The sequence below is a fragment of the Equus quagga genome, chromosome 3 (assembly GCF_021613505.1).
Source record: "Equus quagga isolate Etosha38 chromosome 3, UCLA_HA_Equagga_1.0, whole genome shotgun sequence".
In the NCBI taxonomy this organism is placed as follows: domain Eukaryota; kingdom Metazoa; phylum Chordata; class Mammalia; order Perissodactyla; family Equidae; genus Equus; species Equus quagga.
The window spans coordinates 154,036,320-154,057,263 of record NC_060269.1 but is presented as its reverse complement, the minus strand read 5'-3'; the positions used below and the strand labels follow the sequence as shown (position 1 = coordinate 154,057,263).

General features: G+C 61.0%; 1 protein-coding gene across 1 annotated transcript; it reads right to left on the bottom strand.

Annotated features, from left to right (window-relative positions):
* Positions 1-533: 533 nt before the first annotated feature.
* MXD4 (MAX dimerization protein 4) lies at positions 534-15,844 on the bottom strand. The gene is made up of 6 exons (XM_046656195.1): positions 15,632-15,844; positions 15,432-15,531; positions 11,749-11,778; positions 5,648-5,762; positions 4,369-4,531; positions 534-3,943 (listed from the first exon to the last, which is right to left on the bottom strand). Exons 1-6 carry the CDS (start codon positions 15,693-15,695, stop codon positions 3,786-3,788), a joined length of 630 nt encoding a protein of 209 aa, XP_046512151.1. The 5' UTR covers positions 15,696-15,844; the 3' UTR covers positions 534-3,785.
* Between the last annotated feature and the right edge of the window lie 5,100 nt (positions 15,845-20,944).

Here is a 20,944-nt window from a genome sequence, read left to right as displayed (position 1 = left end):
TGGGGTCACTGAGGACAAGGCCAAGGAGGGTGTCTCAGAGTGCATCCCTGAGAGCCAGCAGGTACTGTGCAGAAAGGGCATAAGCACAAGGAGGCAAGCTGAGGTCACCTGGTCCAGGGCACCTGGCTGAGGACACCTGGCCAACAAGGAGCACCCTAGGGGCTAAGCTGTTTTCATGAAGCAATGCCCTAGCCCCAGGGCCAGGGGCAAAGTCTGAATGCTGGCAGCAAGAGCTCCTGGTTGGCAAACAGGCAGGGGGAGCAAGGTGGGCAGGAGGGGACTTCCACCTTGACCTCCACCTTCATTCAACTCCAGGTGTGACTGTCCAGCTGTAGATGGTGTAGATGGTGGGGTCTCAGCAGTGGCTAGCCGGCAGGTGGGGTAGGACTGTGGTCTCTCGAGCCTCCCAGAAAGCAGAGGCTGTAGGCAGGGCAGTGAGGGCCACCGAGGCCACCAGTGGGCTCAGGCTCCCTAAGGAGGGTGAGGGGAGGAGAGCCAAACACGGAGATGGAAAGAACTAGAAGCCAGAGGGGTGAGGTATAAAAATCTGTATTTATATTACAAAGACAGAATGGTACAGCACAGTCCCTCCCGGTGAACAGGCGGGTGGGTGGCCCATCTCTCTCCAGCAAGGATCTTGTAATGCACCCACCTGGCCAGCACCAGGCCCTCTGGGCAGCCCCAGCCTCCGGCACAGAACCTGCCCTACTGCCCTAGATGTGGCCAGGGGTCAGAGTCCTGTGTGCCGGGCAGTGGGGAGAGGGCCCCAGGTTAGCTGGCCTAGAGAGGGACAAGGGTGAGGGAGTGGGGGAAGCCTGCCACATCCAGCAGATGGAGATTGTCTGGGGCAGAAAAGGGGGCCATAGTTAGGAATCCACCTGGGAAACCAGGCTTGGGCACCATGCCTCCAAGACCCCATCTGCAGAGGGGGGCCCAGGGTTCCGAGGAAGGGAAGCCTTCCTACAGCCTCCCTAGCTAGCTAGGCCTGCACCGGGGTGGTAGTCTCCTGGCATGTGGGGGCCACCTCCTAGTGAGGGTGGGGACCCAAACCTGAGCCTGGGGTTTCCAGGATCTCGGCCACCGAGTGCCACAGTGGCCCACATGGGCATGGAAGGGCACATGGACAGAGGGCACAGGCACCCCAATGGCCCTGTCCTGATCCCATTTGCTTTCTACAGACCTGACAACGCTCAGATATGTTCTTAACAATCCAGCGTTGCCTCAGCAGGGCCCTGTCTGGGTCCCTGTGGCCACCTGTGTAAATGGCAGGGAGCCAGAGGGAGGGCGGATGGATATGTGAGTAACTCCTAGCACCAGAACCTGACCCCCAAGGACTACCCCTCACATATCTGCTGGTGGCAAGGAGGGCATCTGGGACCACAGCACCCCTGGGTGGCCAGGGAGGCCAACTCCCCAGCCCACTTGGGAACCACGGCCTGAAAAGCTATAGGCTGAGCTGCCAGGAAGTTTGACTAAGGGCCACAAGTGGCCACCTGCGTAGGATTCTGCTGGCGAGAGGTGGGAGCAGAACCTCCCCCAGGTGTTGGGGGGTGGGGCAGGGACCTGATGCTTTAAAAATTCAGCACACAGACCATCCCAGGGCCTGGTACTGTGTCTCCTGAAGCAGGCTCTCAAACACAGGAATTCCCGCCATGCTCAGCTGGTGTTGGGGTGCTCGCAAGGAACGCTCAGTGGACATGCTCAAGCAGACAGGAGAAGCCCTTACTGGGCACTCCAGACCCCAGTGGAGCTGCAAGGAGATGCTGACAGAACAGTTTTCCTTGCAAACACCAACAAGCCGTTTGGACAGTCTCCCCAGCTCCATGCACTGTGTCCCTACAAGCCTGCTCTTCATCCAACATCCCGAGCCCCGTAGGGCAGATTCTGTGCCAGAGCTTTTCCAGGGACCCCTTTCTGCCTCAGTAGGCCACCCACCCTGGGGTGTCTGTTGGCGTGACCAAAGATAAACATGAATTTTCCCCCACGATCTGGAAATTGGTTACAATGCACCAGAGAGGGAGGCAGTCACTGCTGCAGGTCAGCCCCACAGCCTGCCACCCAAATATTGCTGTATGGTCCCCAGGGACAAGGACATCGGGAACAAAAGGCCAGAATAAGCCTCCTAATGCTCAGGCCTGACCACCCAGGGTGAACAGTTGTCTTCATGAGCTGCCACTGTCTGAAATCTGGAGCCCTCGCCCCAGGCTAGGGGAGCGGGGAGGGTTCAAGCTGGGTACAGGGGAGAACGTATTTCTCTGGTTAGCAGGCCTCCAACTAGGAGGCCAGAATGCACAGCAGGTCCCTGCCAGCTGCCAGGGAGGGCAGCATTGGGGGGCCGGATCACAGCCCCTCTTGCCAGGTGACAGAACCTGGCCCAGCAGTCTCTCACTCCCAGGGAGCCATGGCTGCTGAGAGGGGCTGCCCCATGGAGAGGAGGGAAGGAGGGCACCTGCTGGGCAGGCTGGGGACGTCCCGTGAGCCACGAGGGAGATGCTGGTGGTGGTGGTCAGGGTGGGGCCAGACACGGGACACAAGGCACACTTGGACAACGGTGACAGACAGACGAGTCCCTGAGATGCTGGGTTGCTCCCACCCCTCAGCAAACAAGGACGCAACAACGGCTAGGAAAATAGAGTACAAAAATCTCCTACAGGAAATAGAGGCGGCACACGCTGACGTCACTTGGCTGGGAGTCTTTAGAGCTTTTTTCTCTTTTTAAAAATGCTTCTCGTTTGTTTTTGGGAAAAGCCTCTCTCCCAGAGCCCTGTTCTGGGCTGCTAGGCAGTGCAGCAATTTTTTTTGCTTTTTTTTTTAAAGGGAGATAAGAAAGCCCCCTGAGAACCCAGTGGCATCAACTCGCTGGCCCCCAGCACACCTCAGCCCTGCTGGGAGGAGAAGCCCCCTGCCCTGTGCAGCCTGGGCAGGTGAGCTGGGGGGAGAAGGGGAGCCAGGCAGAGGCCAGGAGCCAGCATTAGCCCAGGTGACCCCTGACGGCCAATCACCCCAGGACGTGTGCCCTGTGGGTGCTGGGATCTCTGGATCTGGTGATCGTGTGTGTGTGTGTGTGTGTGTGTGCGTGTGTGTGTGGGTGCGTGTGCAGATGGGCATGTGTGCCTAGGCGTGTGCGTGTGTACATCTGAGGGACCTAACAGAGCAGAAGCCGCCCAGCTTGGTGTGGGGTGGCCCGGCCTGACCCCAGGAGCCCAGCCTGACCCCAGGAATCCAGCCTTGGCTCCCGACACCAGTGGGGTGCAAGGGCCCCTCTCCGCCCACCTGTCCCAGGGTGCTCACCCGAGTCCCGCCCTTCATGGATCCCTCTGTCCATGCCTCAGGAGCCTACGTGGACCGACAGATAGATGGACAGATGGATGGACGGAGAGCCACGCCTTCCTTCCTTCCTCGGTCCTGGGATCCAGGGTTGGGGTCTGAGCTCCCCGCAGTGGTCATTAAGCCCCTCACACGGCGCCCGCCGAGGTTTGCAGCAATGATATTTAATACTTCTGGAATGATTAGGAATCTGAGAACAGACCGTGGGCGGCTACGCTGGGCTCCGGGATGTGAGAGCTGGGCCCCGCCTCCCTGCAGGGGTCCCTGTCCAGCTGGGAGGGGCGGGCGGCGCGGCGGGCCCTGACCGGCAGGCGGGCGGAGGCGGGCAGCCCAGGTGGCAGCTGGAGCTTCCAGAATGGCACAGCAGTGGGCCTGTGCAGAGGCTTGCGAGGACTGGAGGGTTGACACACTTGGCCAGGCAGGCAGGCAGGCGGGCCAAGGAGCAGAGGGCACCAGGCCTACGAGAGGCTGGGGCGACCAGGCCGCCGGCAGGGGGGCCCGTAGCTGCCGTCACTGCAGCCACCACTCTGCAGGCTGTACTGGTCGTCCACGTCACTGCTGCTGCCAACACTGTCCAGCTCGCCGGGGCCAAACTCCATGCCCTCTACGTCCACTTCTGGGGAGACCCAGAACAGAGGGGATGGGGTCAAACACTGTGAGGGTGCAAGCCAGGGCTCCTTTCAAAGTCAGAGCCTGTTGCTGGGGTGCAGGGAAAGACAGGGTTCCTAGTCTGCAGATCTGTTATGAACACAGACCCCAAAGCACACTGCCCAGCCTGAGCCAGGTTCTGACCTTCACAGGGGCACATGACCTGGTCTCTGTGCCTCACCCTCGTCATCCCATCACTTCTGCCACTGTACGCAGGGTACTTGGACAGTGCCAGGGACACACTGTCCCATGGGCATCTGCTACCCACTGCTGCCATCCCCACCCCTTCCCCAGGCCACCTCCCTGGCCAGCCCCACCCTCCTAGCTTCCCACCTAGTGGCTGGATGAAGTATGTGCCCAAAGGACTGGTGAGGGCTGCCCCCATGTCCCCACCTTGCTCCGAGTCGTCTGTGGAGACTGCAGAGCCTGTGCTGTCTGTGCGCACGCGCTCCAGGCTCTGCACCGATAGCTGCTCCAGGCGCCGCTTCAGGAAGCGGTGCTCCCGCTGCAGCTGCTCCTTGATGCTCAGCGCCCGGCGGTCCTGCTCCTCCAGTTTCTGGGGGTAGGGGGAGCTGTGAGCCTGGCGGTCAGGCCCTCCCCAACACAGGGACCAGGTACTGGGGCACAGAGGCCTGGGCAGGGCACCTTTCCCATCCCCCACATGGCGTGAGCCCCAAAAGCCTGATGCACCCGCTTCTTACCCCCAAAAGGTGGTCACACTGGTGCCACCTCTCAGCCCTGTGCTCTGTATCTGCTGACCAGCTCCAAAAGGCCCACAGTCACCAGCCAGCTTGGCCAAGTAATGTGTGGGCCTGAAACCCTGGGACAGCGCCACCCAGCCCTGGGCTGGTACCTCCTCCTGGAGGACAGCGCTGCCCATAGTGGCTCGTTCCTGCACACTCCGGCCTCACCCAGCCTGTGCCTGCAGCACCTCACCCTGCCCTCTCGCCTTCTCCACACCTTCCTGTGTGCTAAGACGCTGTCTGCTCTGTGAGGGCCCCAGGGCACAGGCTGTGCATCTCTCTAAGCTCCTCCCATCCTGCCTGGGAGTACCCATGCCTGTGCAGGCTCAGGGGGCCCTGCAAGGGACCCTGTGAAGGGGTTGAGAACCGCCCTGGGTGGCCCAAGTATCCCAAGACCCCAAAACTAGCAGATCTGAGTCCAAAGGCCTTGGGGACCTGCCCCGGGCAACATTTCACTCAGCCCATACCCCACTGCCAGCCCCTAGAGACCAACCCCCACCCTCCACCCCAGAAGATCCCCCCACCACTAGGCCACTTAATTCCTGTCGGCCTCACAACAATAGCATCGAAGGAACCCCCTCCCCTCCTGGCCCCACTTCTCCTCTCAGCTGCTGCCCCTTCAGAGCCCAGGGCCGCAGAGGGCGAGCTGTCACCCCTTTCCACCTCCCCCAGCCTGGCACCGCTACATCCCACCCCCACCACCGACCAACAAACCCCAACATGCACCCGTGACCTCTTCAACCCTCAGCAGCTCCCGCTGCTGCACACACCCCAATCACCAGAGAGCCTAGGCGCCTGATGTGCACCTGCTGGGCAGCTCCCACCCCATCCTTGGGCCCTCTGGTCACTCCCCCAGGGCACATGGGGATAGGCTGGAGTCAGCCGAGGGAGGTGGCCAGGGCAGTGGCTAGGGATGTGGCCCTGCTCACCTTGATGTGCATCCTGGCGCGCTTCAGGAGGCTCAGTGTGGTGTGGCGGGTGCTGTCAGGGCCCAGGGGCACCAGCTGCTTGAGCTGCTCCAGGTAGAGCCTGAGTTTGGCTCGTCTGAAAGAGCCAGAAATAGAACCATCAGGCCAGGGCAGCACAGCCCATGGGGGCAATGGCAGGGGCAACAGAGAAGGCAGAGAGGTCTGGGGGAGGGGAGAAGGCAGCCAGCTGGACTCCTGCAAAGACCTGCTGAGGGTCCCTCTCTGGGGCTACCTTCCCAACTTGGCCGGCAGCGCCCCTGGCCCCTGGGGCAGCCCGGCACCCCACAGCCCTCGAGATGCCCCAGGAGAAGAAAAGGACCTGTGGCTGAGGCCTGTGTGGACAGCCAGCCTACCATGGCCCCCTGGAGCCTCAGAGAGCCACGGCCAGGGACAGCCTAAGAGCCCTGGCTCACCCTGCTGTCACCACCCGCCACAGTGGAATCCAGGGGGCCAGGGGGAGGGGAGACAACTGGGAGAAGGTCGGGGAGTGGAGGCGGCGCAGGGTACCGCTCAGGCTGTTTCCAGAGATCCAGGGGCCTCGGACAAGGTTCACATCCCCCACCTCACCAAGTGCAGGGTGCTCTCTGCTCACTCTCATCACCATAGAAACACAAGTCCATCCAGGCCAAGGGGGCTGTGAACCAGTCCCTCCCACCCCGAGTCGCGAATCCCTTTGGGAACTGCTTCATTCCAGATCTTGTCCCTTTGTTCATGCAGATGAACGCAGTTTTTTCACAAAACTAGAGCCATAAGACTCAGTGGCATTTGTCCACATAGGGGCCTTAGGCAAGGGGCTTTGACCGGGATCTGCCCTTGCAGAAACGCTGCCTTTCCTGTTGCATCTCATCTGGGGAGGGCAGACTGGCGGAGATCACGGAGAGGGGAGTGGCTAAAGCTCACCCCCAAAGCATACTCTGGCCACTGTGAGGGCCTGGGGCCTCGGCCACGTCCACATGATCCACGTGCCTCAGCATCCGAGGGCACCAGAGCCCCTGCAGGCTGCCGTGGTTGTTTCTGAACCGCAATGCTCTGCTTAGGCTAAGCTTTTAGGAGAAGAACTGCAAGGACAAGGGGTAGGAGGTTTTCTCTGTGTCTTTGACAACCTGCTGCCTGACTGCTGTGCTATCGCCAATGCTGGCGCATGCTCCTCCTCCAGCGAGTGCCACACTGCTGTCCCACCTCATCTCTGTTCCCTATGTCCCAAAGCCCCAGCAAGTCCACAGTCTCACTTAGCCTTAGGGACCCTGGGAGGAAAGCAGGCAGGGATTGATATTCTCTTTGGACAGACGGGGTACCCAAAGCCCAGGGAGGGAAGGGACAGCTGGATGGGAGGCAGGAGCCCGTCTGCAGAGTGGTGATAACAGCCCCACCCTGCAGGAGGAGGGCTGACTGCACTGCCACCCATGGCCCTAGTCTGTCACCCATATCCACATAGTACCCCAATGACAAACCACCTCCCCAACGGGCACCCCAGCCCATTGCACTCTGGGGCCTAAAAGTTCTCCAGGTGAACCCAAGTCAGACTTTAAGAACATCCTGGACATGGGACGAAGGCTGTGCTTGGCCAAGGGCCACGCAAAGCTGGGGCCTGAATAGCCTGGGCTCTGGGGACCTGCGTGTGAGGAGGCTCCAGACTGTCCCTCGATGTGGAGGATCTTCAGAGACGAGCCCCTACTCCCACAGGGACACAGGGCTGGGGAAGGGGGCACACCGATGGGCTCCCAAACTCACACTTTCGGGTCCCAGGCCATCACTGCACGACCACTCAGAGTCCAGGGAACCTCAGCCTCCTCGCCTCTGAGGGGGTGAGCACTCCGGCCGCCCCACTGAGAATGGGGCCAGGAACTGTGGGGTGGGAGGGGCAGAGCTGCACCGAGGAGCAGAGCTCTGTGCTCAAGGAGGGGCTCGCACCCCCTTCCACAATGGGCCCCACGGTCCCACCACCTGAGCTAAGTTGGAAAGCAGGGTTCCCTCGCCCACTCATTCTATAACATATGGCAATTCTTAGAATCTACCATTTGATTACATACGCAGTACGTGAGCTCTGCGGAAAATCAGAAGATGCAAATCAACAGGAAGAAGAAAATAAATGAAAAGTACCCCCAAATACCACCACCCAGAGACAACCACATCATCATTTTAGTGTATTCTGTATTTTCGCATCATGAATGTTAAGCGAAAAAATCAGCATACAGAACCACCTTTGTGACAAGTGACGCAATATTGTTTAAAAAAATAAAAACAGCAGACGCACACAAGAGACTCAACATGACACAATGAAGAGCAGGAAGCATGCGTCTCCAGGTGAGGCGGTTGGCAACGTTTATTTCTTTGGCTTTGTGCTCTTTTTGTTTTTGGTATTTTCCAGGTTTTCTATGCTAAAACAAACCACATATTACTTTTACAATCAGAAAAAGACACATTTGTACAAGAAAGAAAAAACATAGCTAAAAGACAAATAACAGTAGAAAAATATTTGCAATACATATAAAAGACAAACGGTTAGTATTCATGACATTTTGAGCTCATACACATCAAAAAAAAAAGAAGAATATCTTAACGGGAAAACGGGCAAAGAACACAAACAGGCAAGCTGCAGAACACAGACAGCTCTTCCAACACAGAACTGACTCCAACTCACAGTCACCCGGCAGCAGAAAACTCACTGGGAGTGACTAATTTGGGCTGAAATGAAAGGAGTGCGGGCTTCGTTGGTGGGAGAGCAACAGGACAGCAGTTCTGAAGCCACTGCAGCGATTCAAACCCTTGACCATCATTTCTACTTCTAGGATTTTGGTCCCACAAAAACAGCCCCACAGGGATGCAGAGACTGCGTTTACCAACGTTCACTGCAGCAGCATCTGTGTTAACCAGGGGTCATGCTAAGAACCCTGCAGTGTGGCCGCGTGTCCTGCACGGGCACCTGGACGAGGAGGTGGAGAGCGCAGGGACACGGGGACAGTGCTCACGCGGTGTCAGGTGAAAGGTCAAGTTAGGAAATAGCGGATACCAAGGTCCCCTTTGTATCCAAGTTAGTACCCACGTGGAGAAGGAGGAGGATGCAGGCGAGGCCTCCTAGCTGCCTAGGACGGCTGTCTCTGGAGTAGGGTACAGGGGTGGTCCATGAGCATCCGTGACGTACATGAACAGACTGCTAGGACATCGGACTATACCCAAGCAATGTTTAACACTAGACAGCATATCCACCCAACCCAGGAGGGCACTCAGACAGGACTGCAAGCTGCTGGGGCCTGGGCATGTCCCTGCCCTGAGTCCGTGTCCCACTCCTGTGGGGAGTGGGCATCCCCACAGCCTCCCTGGAGCTGGAGGAGGGTGCCAAGGCCCCACAGCCTGAGGCAGTGCTGGGCTCTCGGTAAACCCTTTTCTGAAGCCGCTACAGTGCCCCAGACCCTCTGCCAGTGCCTCGCGGCTGTCCCCAGCATTCCTGGGAGCTTTGAAAACCCACCACTTCCCAAAGGAACTCTGTGTAGATTGAGGAGGCAGAACCTGCCTCTGGGAATCGCTGCCATTAGTCCTAACAGCAGCTCCCATCTTGAGCAGCTAGCTGCAGCCTAGTCCTTGCCACAGGCCCTGCTCCTCCTCCGAGGATCCAGAGCTCCTGCTGGGTCCCCCAGCGCTCGAAGGAATGGTAGTCCCCTTGGGGGTGGGATGAGAAGCGTAGCCCCACTCTCCCTTTTTGCTCACCTGCATTTTCTAGCCGTTGTGAGGTTTATAAAGGCCGCATGGGGCTGCATCAGGCAGAGGGGGCCAGCAGCACACAGGGAGGCCTGAGCTGCTCGGGGCAGCTGCGCTGCAGGCCTCCCCCAGAGGGATGCACCCAGGGCCTAGACCACCATCTCCACGCTGGGGAAGGGTGGGCAGGGGCCCAACTTCAGGATAGGCCCTGCCACAGCAGGGGGGTACTGAGGACCCCCTCCCCCAACACATGCAAAAGCTAAAGCCTGGAGCTGGACCCAGGGGGACCATCCTGCCAAGGAACACCTGGCTCCCATGACCCCCAGACCCCCAGGGTCACTAGCTGAGCACTGGCCCTAGCAGACCCATTGGAGCTGCTGTTTGCGAAGGGAGGAAGGGGAGGAGGCACACGGCTGGCTGAGAGCACAGGCAAGGGGAAGGCCCAAAGGCCCAAGGTGGGCACACCTCCAGCAAAGGCAATGTCCAGGGCCTGCCTCCCTGGGGGCCGGCCGGGTGACCCAGCCAGGTGCTTCCTTCCTTCCTTGCGACAGCACACAGCCCTTCCTGTGGCCAGGGGCATCCGGCATCAGCATCGGGCAGTCACAGGTAGAGCCATGACCGAGGTCCCGACCAAGCAGGTCCCTGCTCCAGGCCTGTGGGCTCCTCAGGGCTGCCTACACCTGCCAATTGGCCAGCCAGGAACAGAGTCCCTTTCCCTGGGCTTGAGGGGTGTGCACAGAGATCCCAGGCTGCCCACCCATCCCACCTGTGTGTCTCAAAAGGGACCCATGAGGCCCAGCCTAACGGCGGGCTCTGAGACAAGGTTGCTGAAACCAAGGCCAGGGTCAAGGGGCAGTTACGGGGTCAAAGGCCAGCCTCTGTCCTCCTCCACAGGCTGCCAGGCCCTTACTACCCACCCCCCTCCCAACGTCATCCCCCTTCTATCTGTCCACATTGAGGGGCTGTCCTCTCAGGCACCACCCTGAGGAAGCTGTCCCCAAAACACCCCCACATGACCGCCCAGTCTTCTGGGTCCAGGTCAATGAGGGCCACCTCTCTGGCCTGGGAGCAACTCCAGGGTCTGCCTGGCTCTCTGGGCGCCTGCACTTGCCCCACCCCCACGGCCTCTCAGGAACCCCTCAAACACACAGGACCAGTCCAGGAAGTGTGGCTCCTCCAGAGAACACGGCGTTCTGTCCCTGCCCAGCGCCCGCCCAACAGAGGCCTGGATCTCAGGGGAGCGGAAGTTGGCGCTCCCGTGGGCGTAGATGTGGTGGTGGGAGGGGACAGAGAGAACTGGCCCAGCACCAAACTTCCCACAGCAGGCCAGACCCCCACACCCACACTCCAGCCCAAAAATGGAGGGAAGAACTGGCCCATTTCTCAGATGGGAGCAAAGGTCAGGAGAAAGCTACCACCCAGCATCCTTTGTGGCGTCACCCCTGGCCCTGGTATCAGGGCTTCTGCCCTCAGGGCCTCTGTACCCACCCATGGCTTCCACCAGCCCCGCTGAGATCAGCCACAAAGGCACCCATCCACAGGGGCCGAACTTGCCTGTGCCTCATCCCCACTGCAGGGCAGGTCCAAGGTTGCAGAGCCCCGTGGGCAGAGTGAGGCCTGCAGCCGGAGCAGCTAGGCCAGGACCAGCCAGAGGAGGAATCCGGAGCTGACTTGGGCTAGAGGGGAAACCATCCTTGGGCCACCATGCTGCCCTTCTCGCTTCTCACCGCAGGTCCCTGTTCCTCACAGGAGGACCCAGAGCAGACTCGGTCCTGCAGTCAGCAGGTGGGCCTGATGTGGGCTCCCCTGGGTCCTGCCCTGGGCCAGAGCTTCCCACCAGGCCCGCCATGACCTGGGACTGGCTGCCCATCCCACTGCCCCACAGACAAGACTCCAGCTCCTTGGAAGGCAGGCCCCAGGGTGCAGGGGGCCCCAGACCAAGACTGCTGAACCGTTTTGGGTGGAGGCCAGCATCCCAAGGGCTAAAGAGCTGCTCCCGAAGGGGCTCAGACACCCCAAAGTGGATGGATCTCCTCCTCCAGGGAGCTGACCCTCACTGACCTACAATGCAAGGGACCCTGTCCCAAATCCCTGACCCCTACTTGGCTCTGGACCCCAGGCTGAGCTCCCAATGGCAGGGCCTGGGCCCCTGCCCCTGCCTCCCAGGCTGGAAGCCTGAGAGTAGAGCCCGGCCTCCTCCTGCAAGACTGACACTTCCCGAGACGAAGGCACAACGTGGCAGCACCATCAGCCATACCCAGGACACACAGGGGGATGGACGCAGCATCCCCTCAGCAGAAGTGTGGGTGGGACATGTCAGACAGTTCACATGGGGGACAGGGGGTGGGGGACAAGGGGTTGCTTACCTGTGCTTTTCTAGTTCATTGTGTGAAGACCTGTTTAGAGAGACAGAAAGACAGAGCTCACTCCGCTGCCCAGCCACCAGAGCACAGGAGCCAGGCTCTACTCAGGGACCTTGCAGATGGTGGGGGAGGGTCTAGGCCCCAGAATGGCCCAGGACAGGGAGGACTGGGGCAGGTCAGCAGCTGCTGACCTAAGGCTGGGGGGACCTCTCACCACATGACACGGACAGGAGACAGAGAGGTGCAGCTGTGGCCAGGGGTTCCCTGGGCTGCCCAGCTCACCTAGTGAGGCATGTGAGGGCTCTGGCCAGCAGGAGGGTCCAAGTCCCCTTCCAGCAGAAGCGGGCGAGGCCCAACAACCAGCAATGGCTGGTCCTGGGGCGGATCCACCCTGTACTCCCAAGGCTGCCCGGGCACTGAGCCACCAGCCTTTCTGCTCCCCACTCCCCAAGGCCAGCAGTGTCCTTGGAGTCACACAGGCTGGCACAAAGGGCCAACTGCAAGTGAGCACAGAAGCCAGGACTTTGGGACATGGGCGGTCCTGTCTAGACTTCCCCAGCCAGAACACCATGCCCACCCTGTCAGTTTACACACCCGCATGATCACAGCCCATCATACCAATGGGGACACTCAGGGACAGAGTGGACCCAGCTCACGAGGGATCAGCCCACAAGGGGGCCTCTGAGATGGGGATGCTTCCTGGGCCAGTGGACAGCGGGGAGACCAAGGCTGGCCCTTCCACTTCCCTCAGGCCCTGGTCTGGCAGGACTGGCCGCCCTGGGCCCGAGCTTAGCCTCTCTGGGGACAGTGGCCCCATCTGCTGCTCAAGTCCTACTCATCTGACCCCTTCAGACAGGGGCACAGGGCCCCGAGCACTGCAGTGAGCAGCACCAGAGTTGACCCTGCAGGACAGCGAGGCTGTGGGGCCAGGCTCCCAGCTCCAGGTCACCCTCTCAGTCCAGGCAGAGGCCTCCCGGGCTGCCTCAGGTGTGAGCAGAGAGCCCAGGCCACCTCGGGGCGCACACAGACCGAGCCCTGTGCCCTCCACCCCTCACTCCTTCCTGGCACTTCTGCTGATCTTTGCCTGCCTGCGTTCACTCTCTCCTGCTCTAGGAATTCAGGACTAGATGTCTCCTGTCCCCACCCCTCAGGCCAGAGTGCCTGCCCATCCTGCCTGCCTCTGCCACCGGCCATGGTTCGTGGCCCCACCACAGCGAATTTCGGCCCAAGACCTCCCCTCCTCCCACTGGGGCAGCCAGCTTCTGGGCCTCCCTATGCAGCCTCAGGAGAGGCTCCAGACCCAGGTTCCAGGGACCTCGAGGGCTTGCTGGTCACATGGGCTGGGCAAGGAGCCTCAGAACCTCTGCCAAGGCTGGCCAGGGCCAGGAGGGGCACAGCCATCCAGCTTCCTGCCAGCCTGAACCTCAGCTGGACAGTGTGGGTCCGTAGGTCTGCTCACTTGTGAAGCAGGGAGAGGCCAGTGAGTGTCCTTTAACATAGAGAAGCCTGCCTGCCTGCCCCCTTGCAGGCTGGGCTGGACCCCGTCCTGGTGGAAGAGGGGCAGCCAGGGGACGGAGCGGGCCCAAAGTCCTTCCTGGGGCTCCTCCCAGGTCCAGATACCCATGGCAGCCTTCTAGGGAGAGTCCTCTCTCAGGTCCCAGGAGCACCCTGTCCTGGGGCCATGCTTCGTGTGGTAGCCTGGGGAGAGGTGGGACAACCCCCTGGGGTTATACTAAGCACACTCCTGGCATCGCCTGGCTAGGTCCTCACTTTAACCCCTTGAGATAGCTTCTCTTCTGTCCACTTTCCTATAGGACCTGACGCCCAGCAGGCTGGCTCTAGTCGCCTCCTGCTGAACCATTGCTCCTGAAAGTCCGTCCTAAAGCCCTGGCAACTACTGGGGCTGCTGCCCCAAATGCTGCCCTCCTGCCCCACTGCCCACCCTGCAGCCTAGGCCCAACTGTGCTAGCAGTTGCAGAGCCTTGCAGGCGTGGGGCTGCCCTGCCAAGTCAGAGCCCGGGATCCTCCAGGCCAGGACTGCCTTGAGGAGCCATCTCTGTGAGCCCTGGCGTGCCTCAGGCACTGGCGGGGTCAGGCTCTGCCCAGAGGAGCCAGCAGGGAGGTGCACCCGGGCCCGGGAGACCCTCTAGGTCCCTCCCTGGCACCCTCAAGGTCTCCATCCCGGCAGAATGTAGAAGGCCAGTGCCCCACCTCAGAACAGAAGTCCCAGAGGTGAGAGGGTGGCCCCAGACAAGGAGTTCAACCTCTCCATGCCTCAGTTTCCTCCACCCAAAAATGGAGATAAAAATAACATCTTCTTCATGGGCTTGGGTCAATATTAATTAGCACGTGCATTAAAAACTTAGTACACAGGAAGCACTTGGAGAGGCCTAACTACGGTTCTGGTGATCAGCTTTGGGGACCCCATGCCATGGGAGTCCAAGGTCACGTCCCAGAGTTTTCCATGGGTGGCTGGGCACTGGGGACAGCAAGAGCCAGCAGCAGGAGCCTGGCTAGCTCACTGAGGAGGCCTGAGGCAGTCGTACCCGCCCCCCCACCCTCCGCACACTCATGTCCTTTCCCAAACTGTCCCCAGCAGGGGAGCAGGGGCTGGGACTCAGAGGCATGTCCAGCCAGGGCAGATGAGACCCAACCAATTCTTTGCCAGGCCCAGGGCGCCAAGACGTCACAGGAGATTGGTCCTTGTGCCAGCCTTTCTGTTTCCCAAGAACAGGCAGGCCACAGGAATGAGCCGCACCCTCTGCCAAGGGGCCCCGAAGCCCCCTGCAATCGCAGCTCCCAGCCTGGTGACATGGTCTGGGGCCAAAGCGGCCCCTGGGCAGTGCCAGGTGTGCTGCAGTCCTATGACAGCCAGGAGAGTGGAACCCCAAGGGAACCCTAGCTGAGGGTCCCCACACTCCACCCAGGGATGTGCATCCCAGCCGTAAGGCTTCTGCAGCCTAGATACAAGGAGGGGGGGATTGCTGGCAACAGGAGGGGCTCTTGCATAGCAGCCTGCCCCCTCTTCTGGCCCTGGTAAAAAGGGCTTCCTATCCCAAAAAAGGGGACCCCTACACTTGTCGCTGCAGTTTCACTTGTGTCAAGACGTTGGGCAGAGAGTGGTGGGCACCAAGGGAGGGCTGGGGGCCCAGGGCAGGGCCTCTGGGCACCTTCTTTGTCCAGTGACCTGGGGGTATGGGGCTCAGTCCAGAAGTAGGCTCGGCCCTTGAAGACTGTCGGAGAGATGCGGCCCACCCACCCGCGGCGAGCAGAGGTCAGGGCAGGCAGGCCCACGTTGCTCTGCACCGAGCCTCAGTTTCCCCGGAACCACGGGGTACCGGCCAGCGCCCACTGACAACTTTTTTCCTGCCCGGAGAAGTCCAGAACAACTTGGGGGCGGGGAGCGGCTGCGGGAGGAGACCCCGGGCGGCGGGCGCTGTACGCGTGGCACTGTTTACGCGAGAGGCCGAGGAGGCGCGGCCGCGGGAAGATGGCGACGGCGCGGGCGGGGCCGGCCGGGCGGGGCTGCAGCCGCGGCCCGGGCGCGCCTCCTCCTCCAGGCTGGCCGCCGGGAAGCACGGCGGCGGCCGGGTTGCGGGCCGGAGATTCGGGCCAGGGGAGCACGCTACGAAGGGGTGAGCTCGGGCCCTGGGCGAGGCGAGGGGCGGCCGCGCGGGGGGCGGTACCTGTTGTTCGGGGCCTTGCGCACCAGGCCGGCCGCCTTTGTTTTCTTCCTGGCGAAGTCGCCGTCGAAAGGCAGCACCGAGGCGTAGCCGTGCTCGGCCTCTGCGGACAGACGGCGCGGTCAGCGGGCCCCCGCCCCGGCCCCGGCCCCGCCGCCGCCCGCCCGCCCGCGGCCCGGCGCACAAAGGGGCGCGGGCGCTACCTCGGTCCCTGCGCTCCAGGTACTCGGCCGCCTCCAGCAGGATCAGCAGGGAATTCAGCTCCATCCTCCCGCCCGCCCGCCCACGCGCTCCGGGACGGCGGCGGCTGCTGCCCGGCCCGCTCCGGCCGGCTCCGCTCGCCGCTCGCCCCGCGCGCCCGGCGGCCCCACTTCCCCGACTCCCGCGGACTCGCTGCGCGCTGGGCCGCCACCCTCCGCCTCAGGCCCTCAAATTGACACATAAGGGCGAGCGGCGGCCGACGCAGCCAATAGGGGCCGGCGTTGGGGCTCCGGGGGCGGGTGCTGGGGCGCGCCGGGGCCAATGAGAGCCGGCCGAACGCCTCGGGCCAGACCGAGAATGTTGACAGATGCGAAGCTCGGCTCCGATAGGCCGGCCGCGGTAGTAACAATTTAGAAGCCCAAGCTTAGCAACAGCACGTGGTGGCCCGGCCCCCGCGCTCGCTGACTGGCGGCCGGCGTGCATGTTAAGTAGGCGCCGGGCGCCGATTGGCCCAGAGCGGTCTATGTAAAACAGGGCCCGCGGGCCAATGGCCGGCTGCGGGGCGCGGCCAATGAGGGCGCCGCGGCTGGACGCGTTGCCGAGAGGAAGCGAGCGCGGTGGGGCCGCCGCCGCCGGGCCCCGCGCGAGGGCCCGTTAGGGCGCCGGTGTGCGCGCCGTGCGCAGGAGCCGAGGGCCCCCGCTCCCGCTGCGACATGGCTCCGCGGGAGCCCGGGGCCTCGCGGTCTTCTCGGGGTCGCGCGTGGGGCTGCCAAACGACACCCCTCCCCGCCGGACACAGTGACCCGGAACGGCCGCGGCTTGGAGGAGGGGCGTAGGCCGTCTGAGCCTAAGAGCCAGGTCTTCTTGAGGATTTCAATGAGGAAACTGAGGCCCGGAGAGGGAGGGGTCCCGCAGAGCTGTCCAGTGGACCCCAGGGCCGAAGGAGGGGCCCTCGGCCTAGAGAAGGAGGGCAAAATCTGCCACCACGGTCGGGAGGGCCCGCGTGGAGGGCTGGGGGGCTGCGTGCTGGTGTCTGGTCTGAAGGGTGGAGACGTTCCAAGCGGCAGGCGCTGGCCAAGGAAGTGCTTTCGAGGGAAGAGAGTTGCCTTCGTAGGGGCGAGAGAGCTCCTCCTCAAACTCCCGGCTGGCTGGCCACGGCCCTAGTGACCCCTGACCCTAAGCTGGCCCCTTAAGATCAGGGACTGGCATCCTCCGGGGCGCCTCAGACTGGCCTCCCTCCCCCTTGATCTACCCTCTCACTGATTGTTGCGATTGATGGCCTGGGAGCTCCTGAGGAGGGACCAGCAGGCTGGAGAGTGTGGGCGCTAAGGTGGCTGGACCCTCATAGAAGTTCTAAGTGAGGGGCACTGCTGCTGCCAACAAAGCAGAACAGGAACTATAAAAACCTCAGCACTTTCTGTCCTAGGACCCATTGAATGCTTTCCTTAGGTGTTTCCGCATCCCTAATTTACAGATAAGGAAACTGGGAATCCTGAGGTTTAGGGACTTGCCAGGGTCTCCAGGAAATCCCAGTGGAATGGATTAGTGCACCCATACATGTGACCCAGACTGGTGACACAGGAGCATGGAGACCAAGCTACCTCCTGGCCCAGCACAACTTGTGTGATCTGAGGAATGGGTTCAGGAATATTCCTGTTCCTGCCCCACAATTACCCCAGGGCCCGAGAAGAGCCCCTGACAAGAGCTCTGTGCTGTGGCCCTCCAGGTGGTCTGAAGGCTGCCCAGAGCTGTGCAGGGTAAAGGCGGGCACCCAACTCTGGGGAGGGCCAGGTGCATTCTGGGCTCTGGGCTGTGGGAGGCAGGCTCTCAGGATTTTCAAGGTTACTCCATCCCTGCCTATGTGAGGGGTGGGTTGCTAGCCCCACTCCTAAAGCCAGCCAGCACCTTGGCCAGTGTGAGTACACCTGCCAGATGCCCACCTTCCTTCCTGCCGTGGGGCATGAGGCATATTCTGTGCCATAACAGACAGTGCAGGTGCCCAGGGGTGACTGTGGGAGCTGTGTGCATGCTGCCTCCCAGCCTGAGAGGAAAGGGGCTGGTCCCGCACCCTGCCTCCATCTACATCTGGGGCATTTCGGGGACACCTCCTTCAGCCACACCCGGACTGGGCACTATACCACCAGTGAGTGTGGGTGCCACCGCACTGTGGGGACTGGGGGAGAAGTGGGCTGGGCCGACGGTGTGAGCGAGGGGCTGGCAGGAGGGCTGGGGCTTGGTGCTGGTGGGGAGTGGTCCGGGTCCCCATTCCCAGGCCAAGGGGGCAGCCCAGGCTAGATGGTGTGGTTGGGGGGAGAGGGGAGTAGAGAGGTGAGGAGGAGAAAGGGAGTGGCGGAGCAGGGCGGGTCCTCAAGCCTTGTCCTGGGCCTGTAGGCAGGCAGGCAGGGCCAGAGCCCCCAGGGGAGATCCCAGAGGGTGCTCAGCCATGAGTTGAGGGAGCTGGGAGAAAGGACTTAAGGGAGGTGGGTGCTGGTGTCTTCTGGGGTGGTCTCCACACCCACAGGCCTCACTCTGCCCCTCCAGGTGGGGGCATAGGCACCATAGTCATCCTGGGGCCTGATGCCCAGTGGGTCTGTGCTGGCTGGCCCAGAGCCTGAGCATGCCGGCTCATTGCCAGCCCTAAGCTCTGTTCTGTAGGGCAGATCTCTAGCAGGGCTATATCACCTTCTCCAGGGAGCCTTCCCAGAGCCCAGCCTGGGCCAGCTGCCTCCTCACCTACCGCGCTCTCCCATGCCTGCCCAGCCCTTCCTGTCCCTTCTCCAGTGCAGGGACCTGTCCAAGTGGGAACCAGCAAGATCCATGCCCAGGATGAAGGAGGCAGACATCTCAGGCTTCCTTTCATGGGAGCCCAGGCAGCCCACCCTTATCTCCTTTTAGAGCCCAAGAAGGGGCTGTGGACCAACCCTGCCCCCACCCCTGAACTCCTTCCCATGCACCTCTGCCCCCTTGTGCCCTCCACTGCGCATCCCTCCTGGACCAGCCCACGTTTTCCTCACTGCCCCATCCTCCCAGATTGTTCTCCCTCACTGCCCTTTGGGGGAGCCCAGCTCACCCCAGAGCTCCCAGCCAGAGGCTCTGGGAGAAGGGGCAGGCCTGAATCCGGAAGGGACTTCCAGATTTGGGTGGAAGTACAGGTCTGCCTGGGCTTTGGGGTTTCCTCCCCCACCCCCACCCCAGCTTCGCTTCCGTAGCTATAGATAAGAATGGTAGTACCCACCTCACCTCTTGGGGCATTTGGAGGATGGCATGAGGATTCCTGGTCTGGAAGCTTGGGAAGGGCCGGCTTACTCTCCACCCCTAGGATCCTGTGAGGGTAGTCCAGGCCCTAAGGAGACCTGAGGGAAAGAAACCTCTAGAAGACTGCTTCCTAGTCTTCCCCGTACCTATTAGGCCCTGGCACCCTTTCTCTGCACTCAGGATCCCCACCACCACCACATACACTGACTGGAAACGTGCCTCTAGCTCTCAGCACCGTATCGGGAAGCACCCCACCCACAGTGGGAAGGTCTGAGAGTCCATCCTCCCGCAGAGCCTCCTTCTCAATGTCCAGGATGACCCAGCCCTGGTCCCACCTCCTCTCTCGCCTCCTCGGTCACTGGGGCAGACTCCCTGCTGCCACTCAGGTCCCCAGCCCGGAATTCTGGGCAGGAGGCTGAGAGCAAGGGGCTACCCTGCCCTCCTGGGTGGGCTGGAATCCTCCCGCAGCCTGCCTCTCCTCAGACACCAGGGGGTGGCAAGTTTGGACAGCTCCCTGCAGGCAGGGTCTAGGTCTGAGGGGCCCAGGGACAGGGAGCCTGGCCTGGGGTCATCAGGCGCTGGAGGGCCATGCCTAGCCCAGCATTGCCACCAGCCTCCCAGAAGCCTTGGCTTTCCTGCACTGAGATGCCTGGTGTGTCCAGGACCAGGGGAGAGTCCTGGGGGGCTTCTGTCTCTGGGTCCCTCCCCCAAAGCCACCCTGGATTCTAGTCTGACCACAAGACCTTGGGCAAGTCACTTAACCTCTTCAAGCCTCGGTTTCCCCAGTAATAAAATGGAGTTTATAGCACCTTCCTCTGGGATGGTTGTGGGGTTCAGTGAAGGATGTGTGGAAAGCCCCGGGGAACAGTGGGCTGGGCACAAAGGGATGGCTAGGAAGTGGCAGGAATATTAACATCAGCCCTAAATCAGCAAGTGCTGCTAACCCTTGGCCCTACACAACAGGGAAATGGGGCAGAGCCTGCCCAGTCACGATTGGTCAGTATCAGTCACGATCAAACCTGGGGTGGAGTGGCAGCTGCCCAAGGCAGCCGGCCCCGGGCACAGGGCCAGCCCTCTGAGCATTTGCAGGCCTTCTAAAAAAGTTTACCACTCGGGAAAAAATTACCTCCAGAACACTGTAGGAAGACAGCAAAATCAAGATGTGTGAAGATGTAATTAAATGTCTGCATAGCCTAACATAATTTCAATGTTATTTTTAAATTTAAAATCAGAAAACAGTTAATTATATTTGTGAACAATTTATGGGATAGATTTTTTTTCTCACTTTGCAAAGTTTTTCCTCTATACTCGATGACTCCTGGACAATTTAGACAATTGTAAATTAAATGAATTTCTTGTAGCCAAAAATGTCCAAAAGCAAGACAATCAAATTTTCTTTTAACAATTTTTTACAGGAAAAAACAGTTATGAATGTGGAATGTGGTACAGATTCAGGCACTTGCTGTGCTGTCAGGTCTGGCCTCCAAAGCCAGAGGGCAGGACCTCTGAGAGCTCAGGGCCGGGGGCCTCCTCCATTCCCAGGGGCGAGGCCCAGGCTCAGGTAGATGGGACGGGGGACCCAGCTTGGCCCTGCTGCTGCTCCAGGGCCCCTAATGGCTATGGGCCCTTTCTTCTCTGAGGCCTGGGGAGAATGGACCTGGAATAGACGGGCAGGTCTCCTTCCCATGAACGATAGGGTCCTTGAGGCTCACCCCAACAGCCCTCTCCCAGTCCTGTTTTCTGGGGTTCTCTGGCCTGGGCCTTCCTGGCCTTCCTCCCCCACCTCCTCCTGGAAGCATTGCAGGCTCTCCAGGCCATGCCTGGCTGCTACACATGGTCCTGGGGTAGAGGCCTCCTAGTCTCAGGCTGGATGTCCTGAGGGCCTGAGCCCAGGAAACCTACCTCCCAACCCCCCACTTCTGGGACCCCAGTCATCCACCTGCTTCTAGACCCAGAGGGCAGCAGGTTGGGCTCTGGCAAGTGTGGCCGGAGCCGCCTCCATCTGAAGGTGCAGTGGCTTTTTAGATCACAGCCCACATGGCTCAGCAGGATCCTGAGTG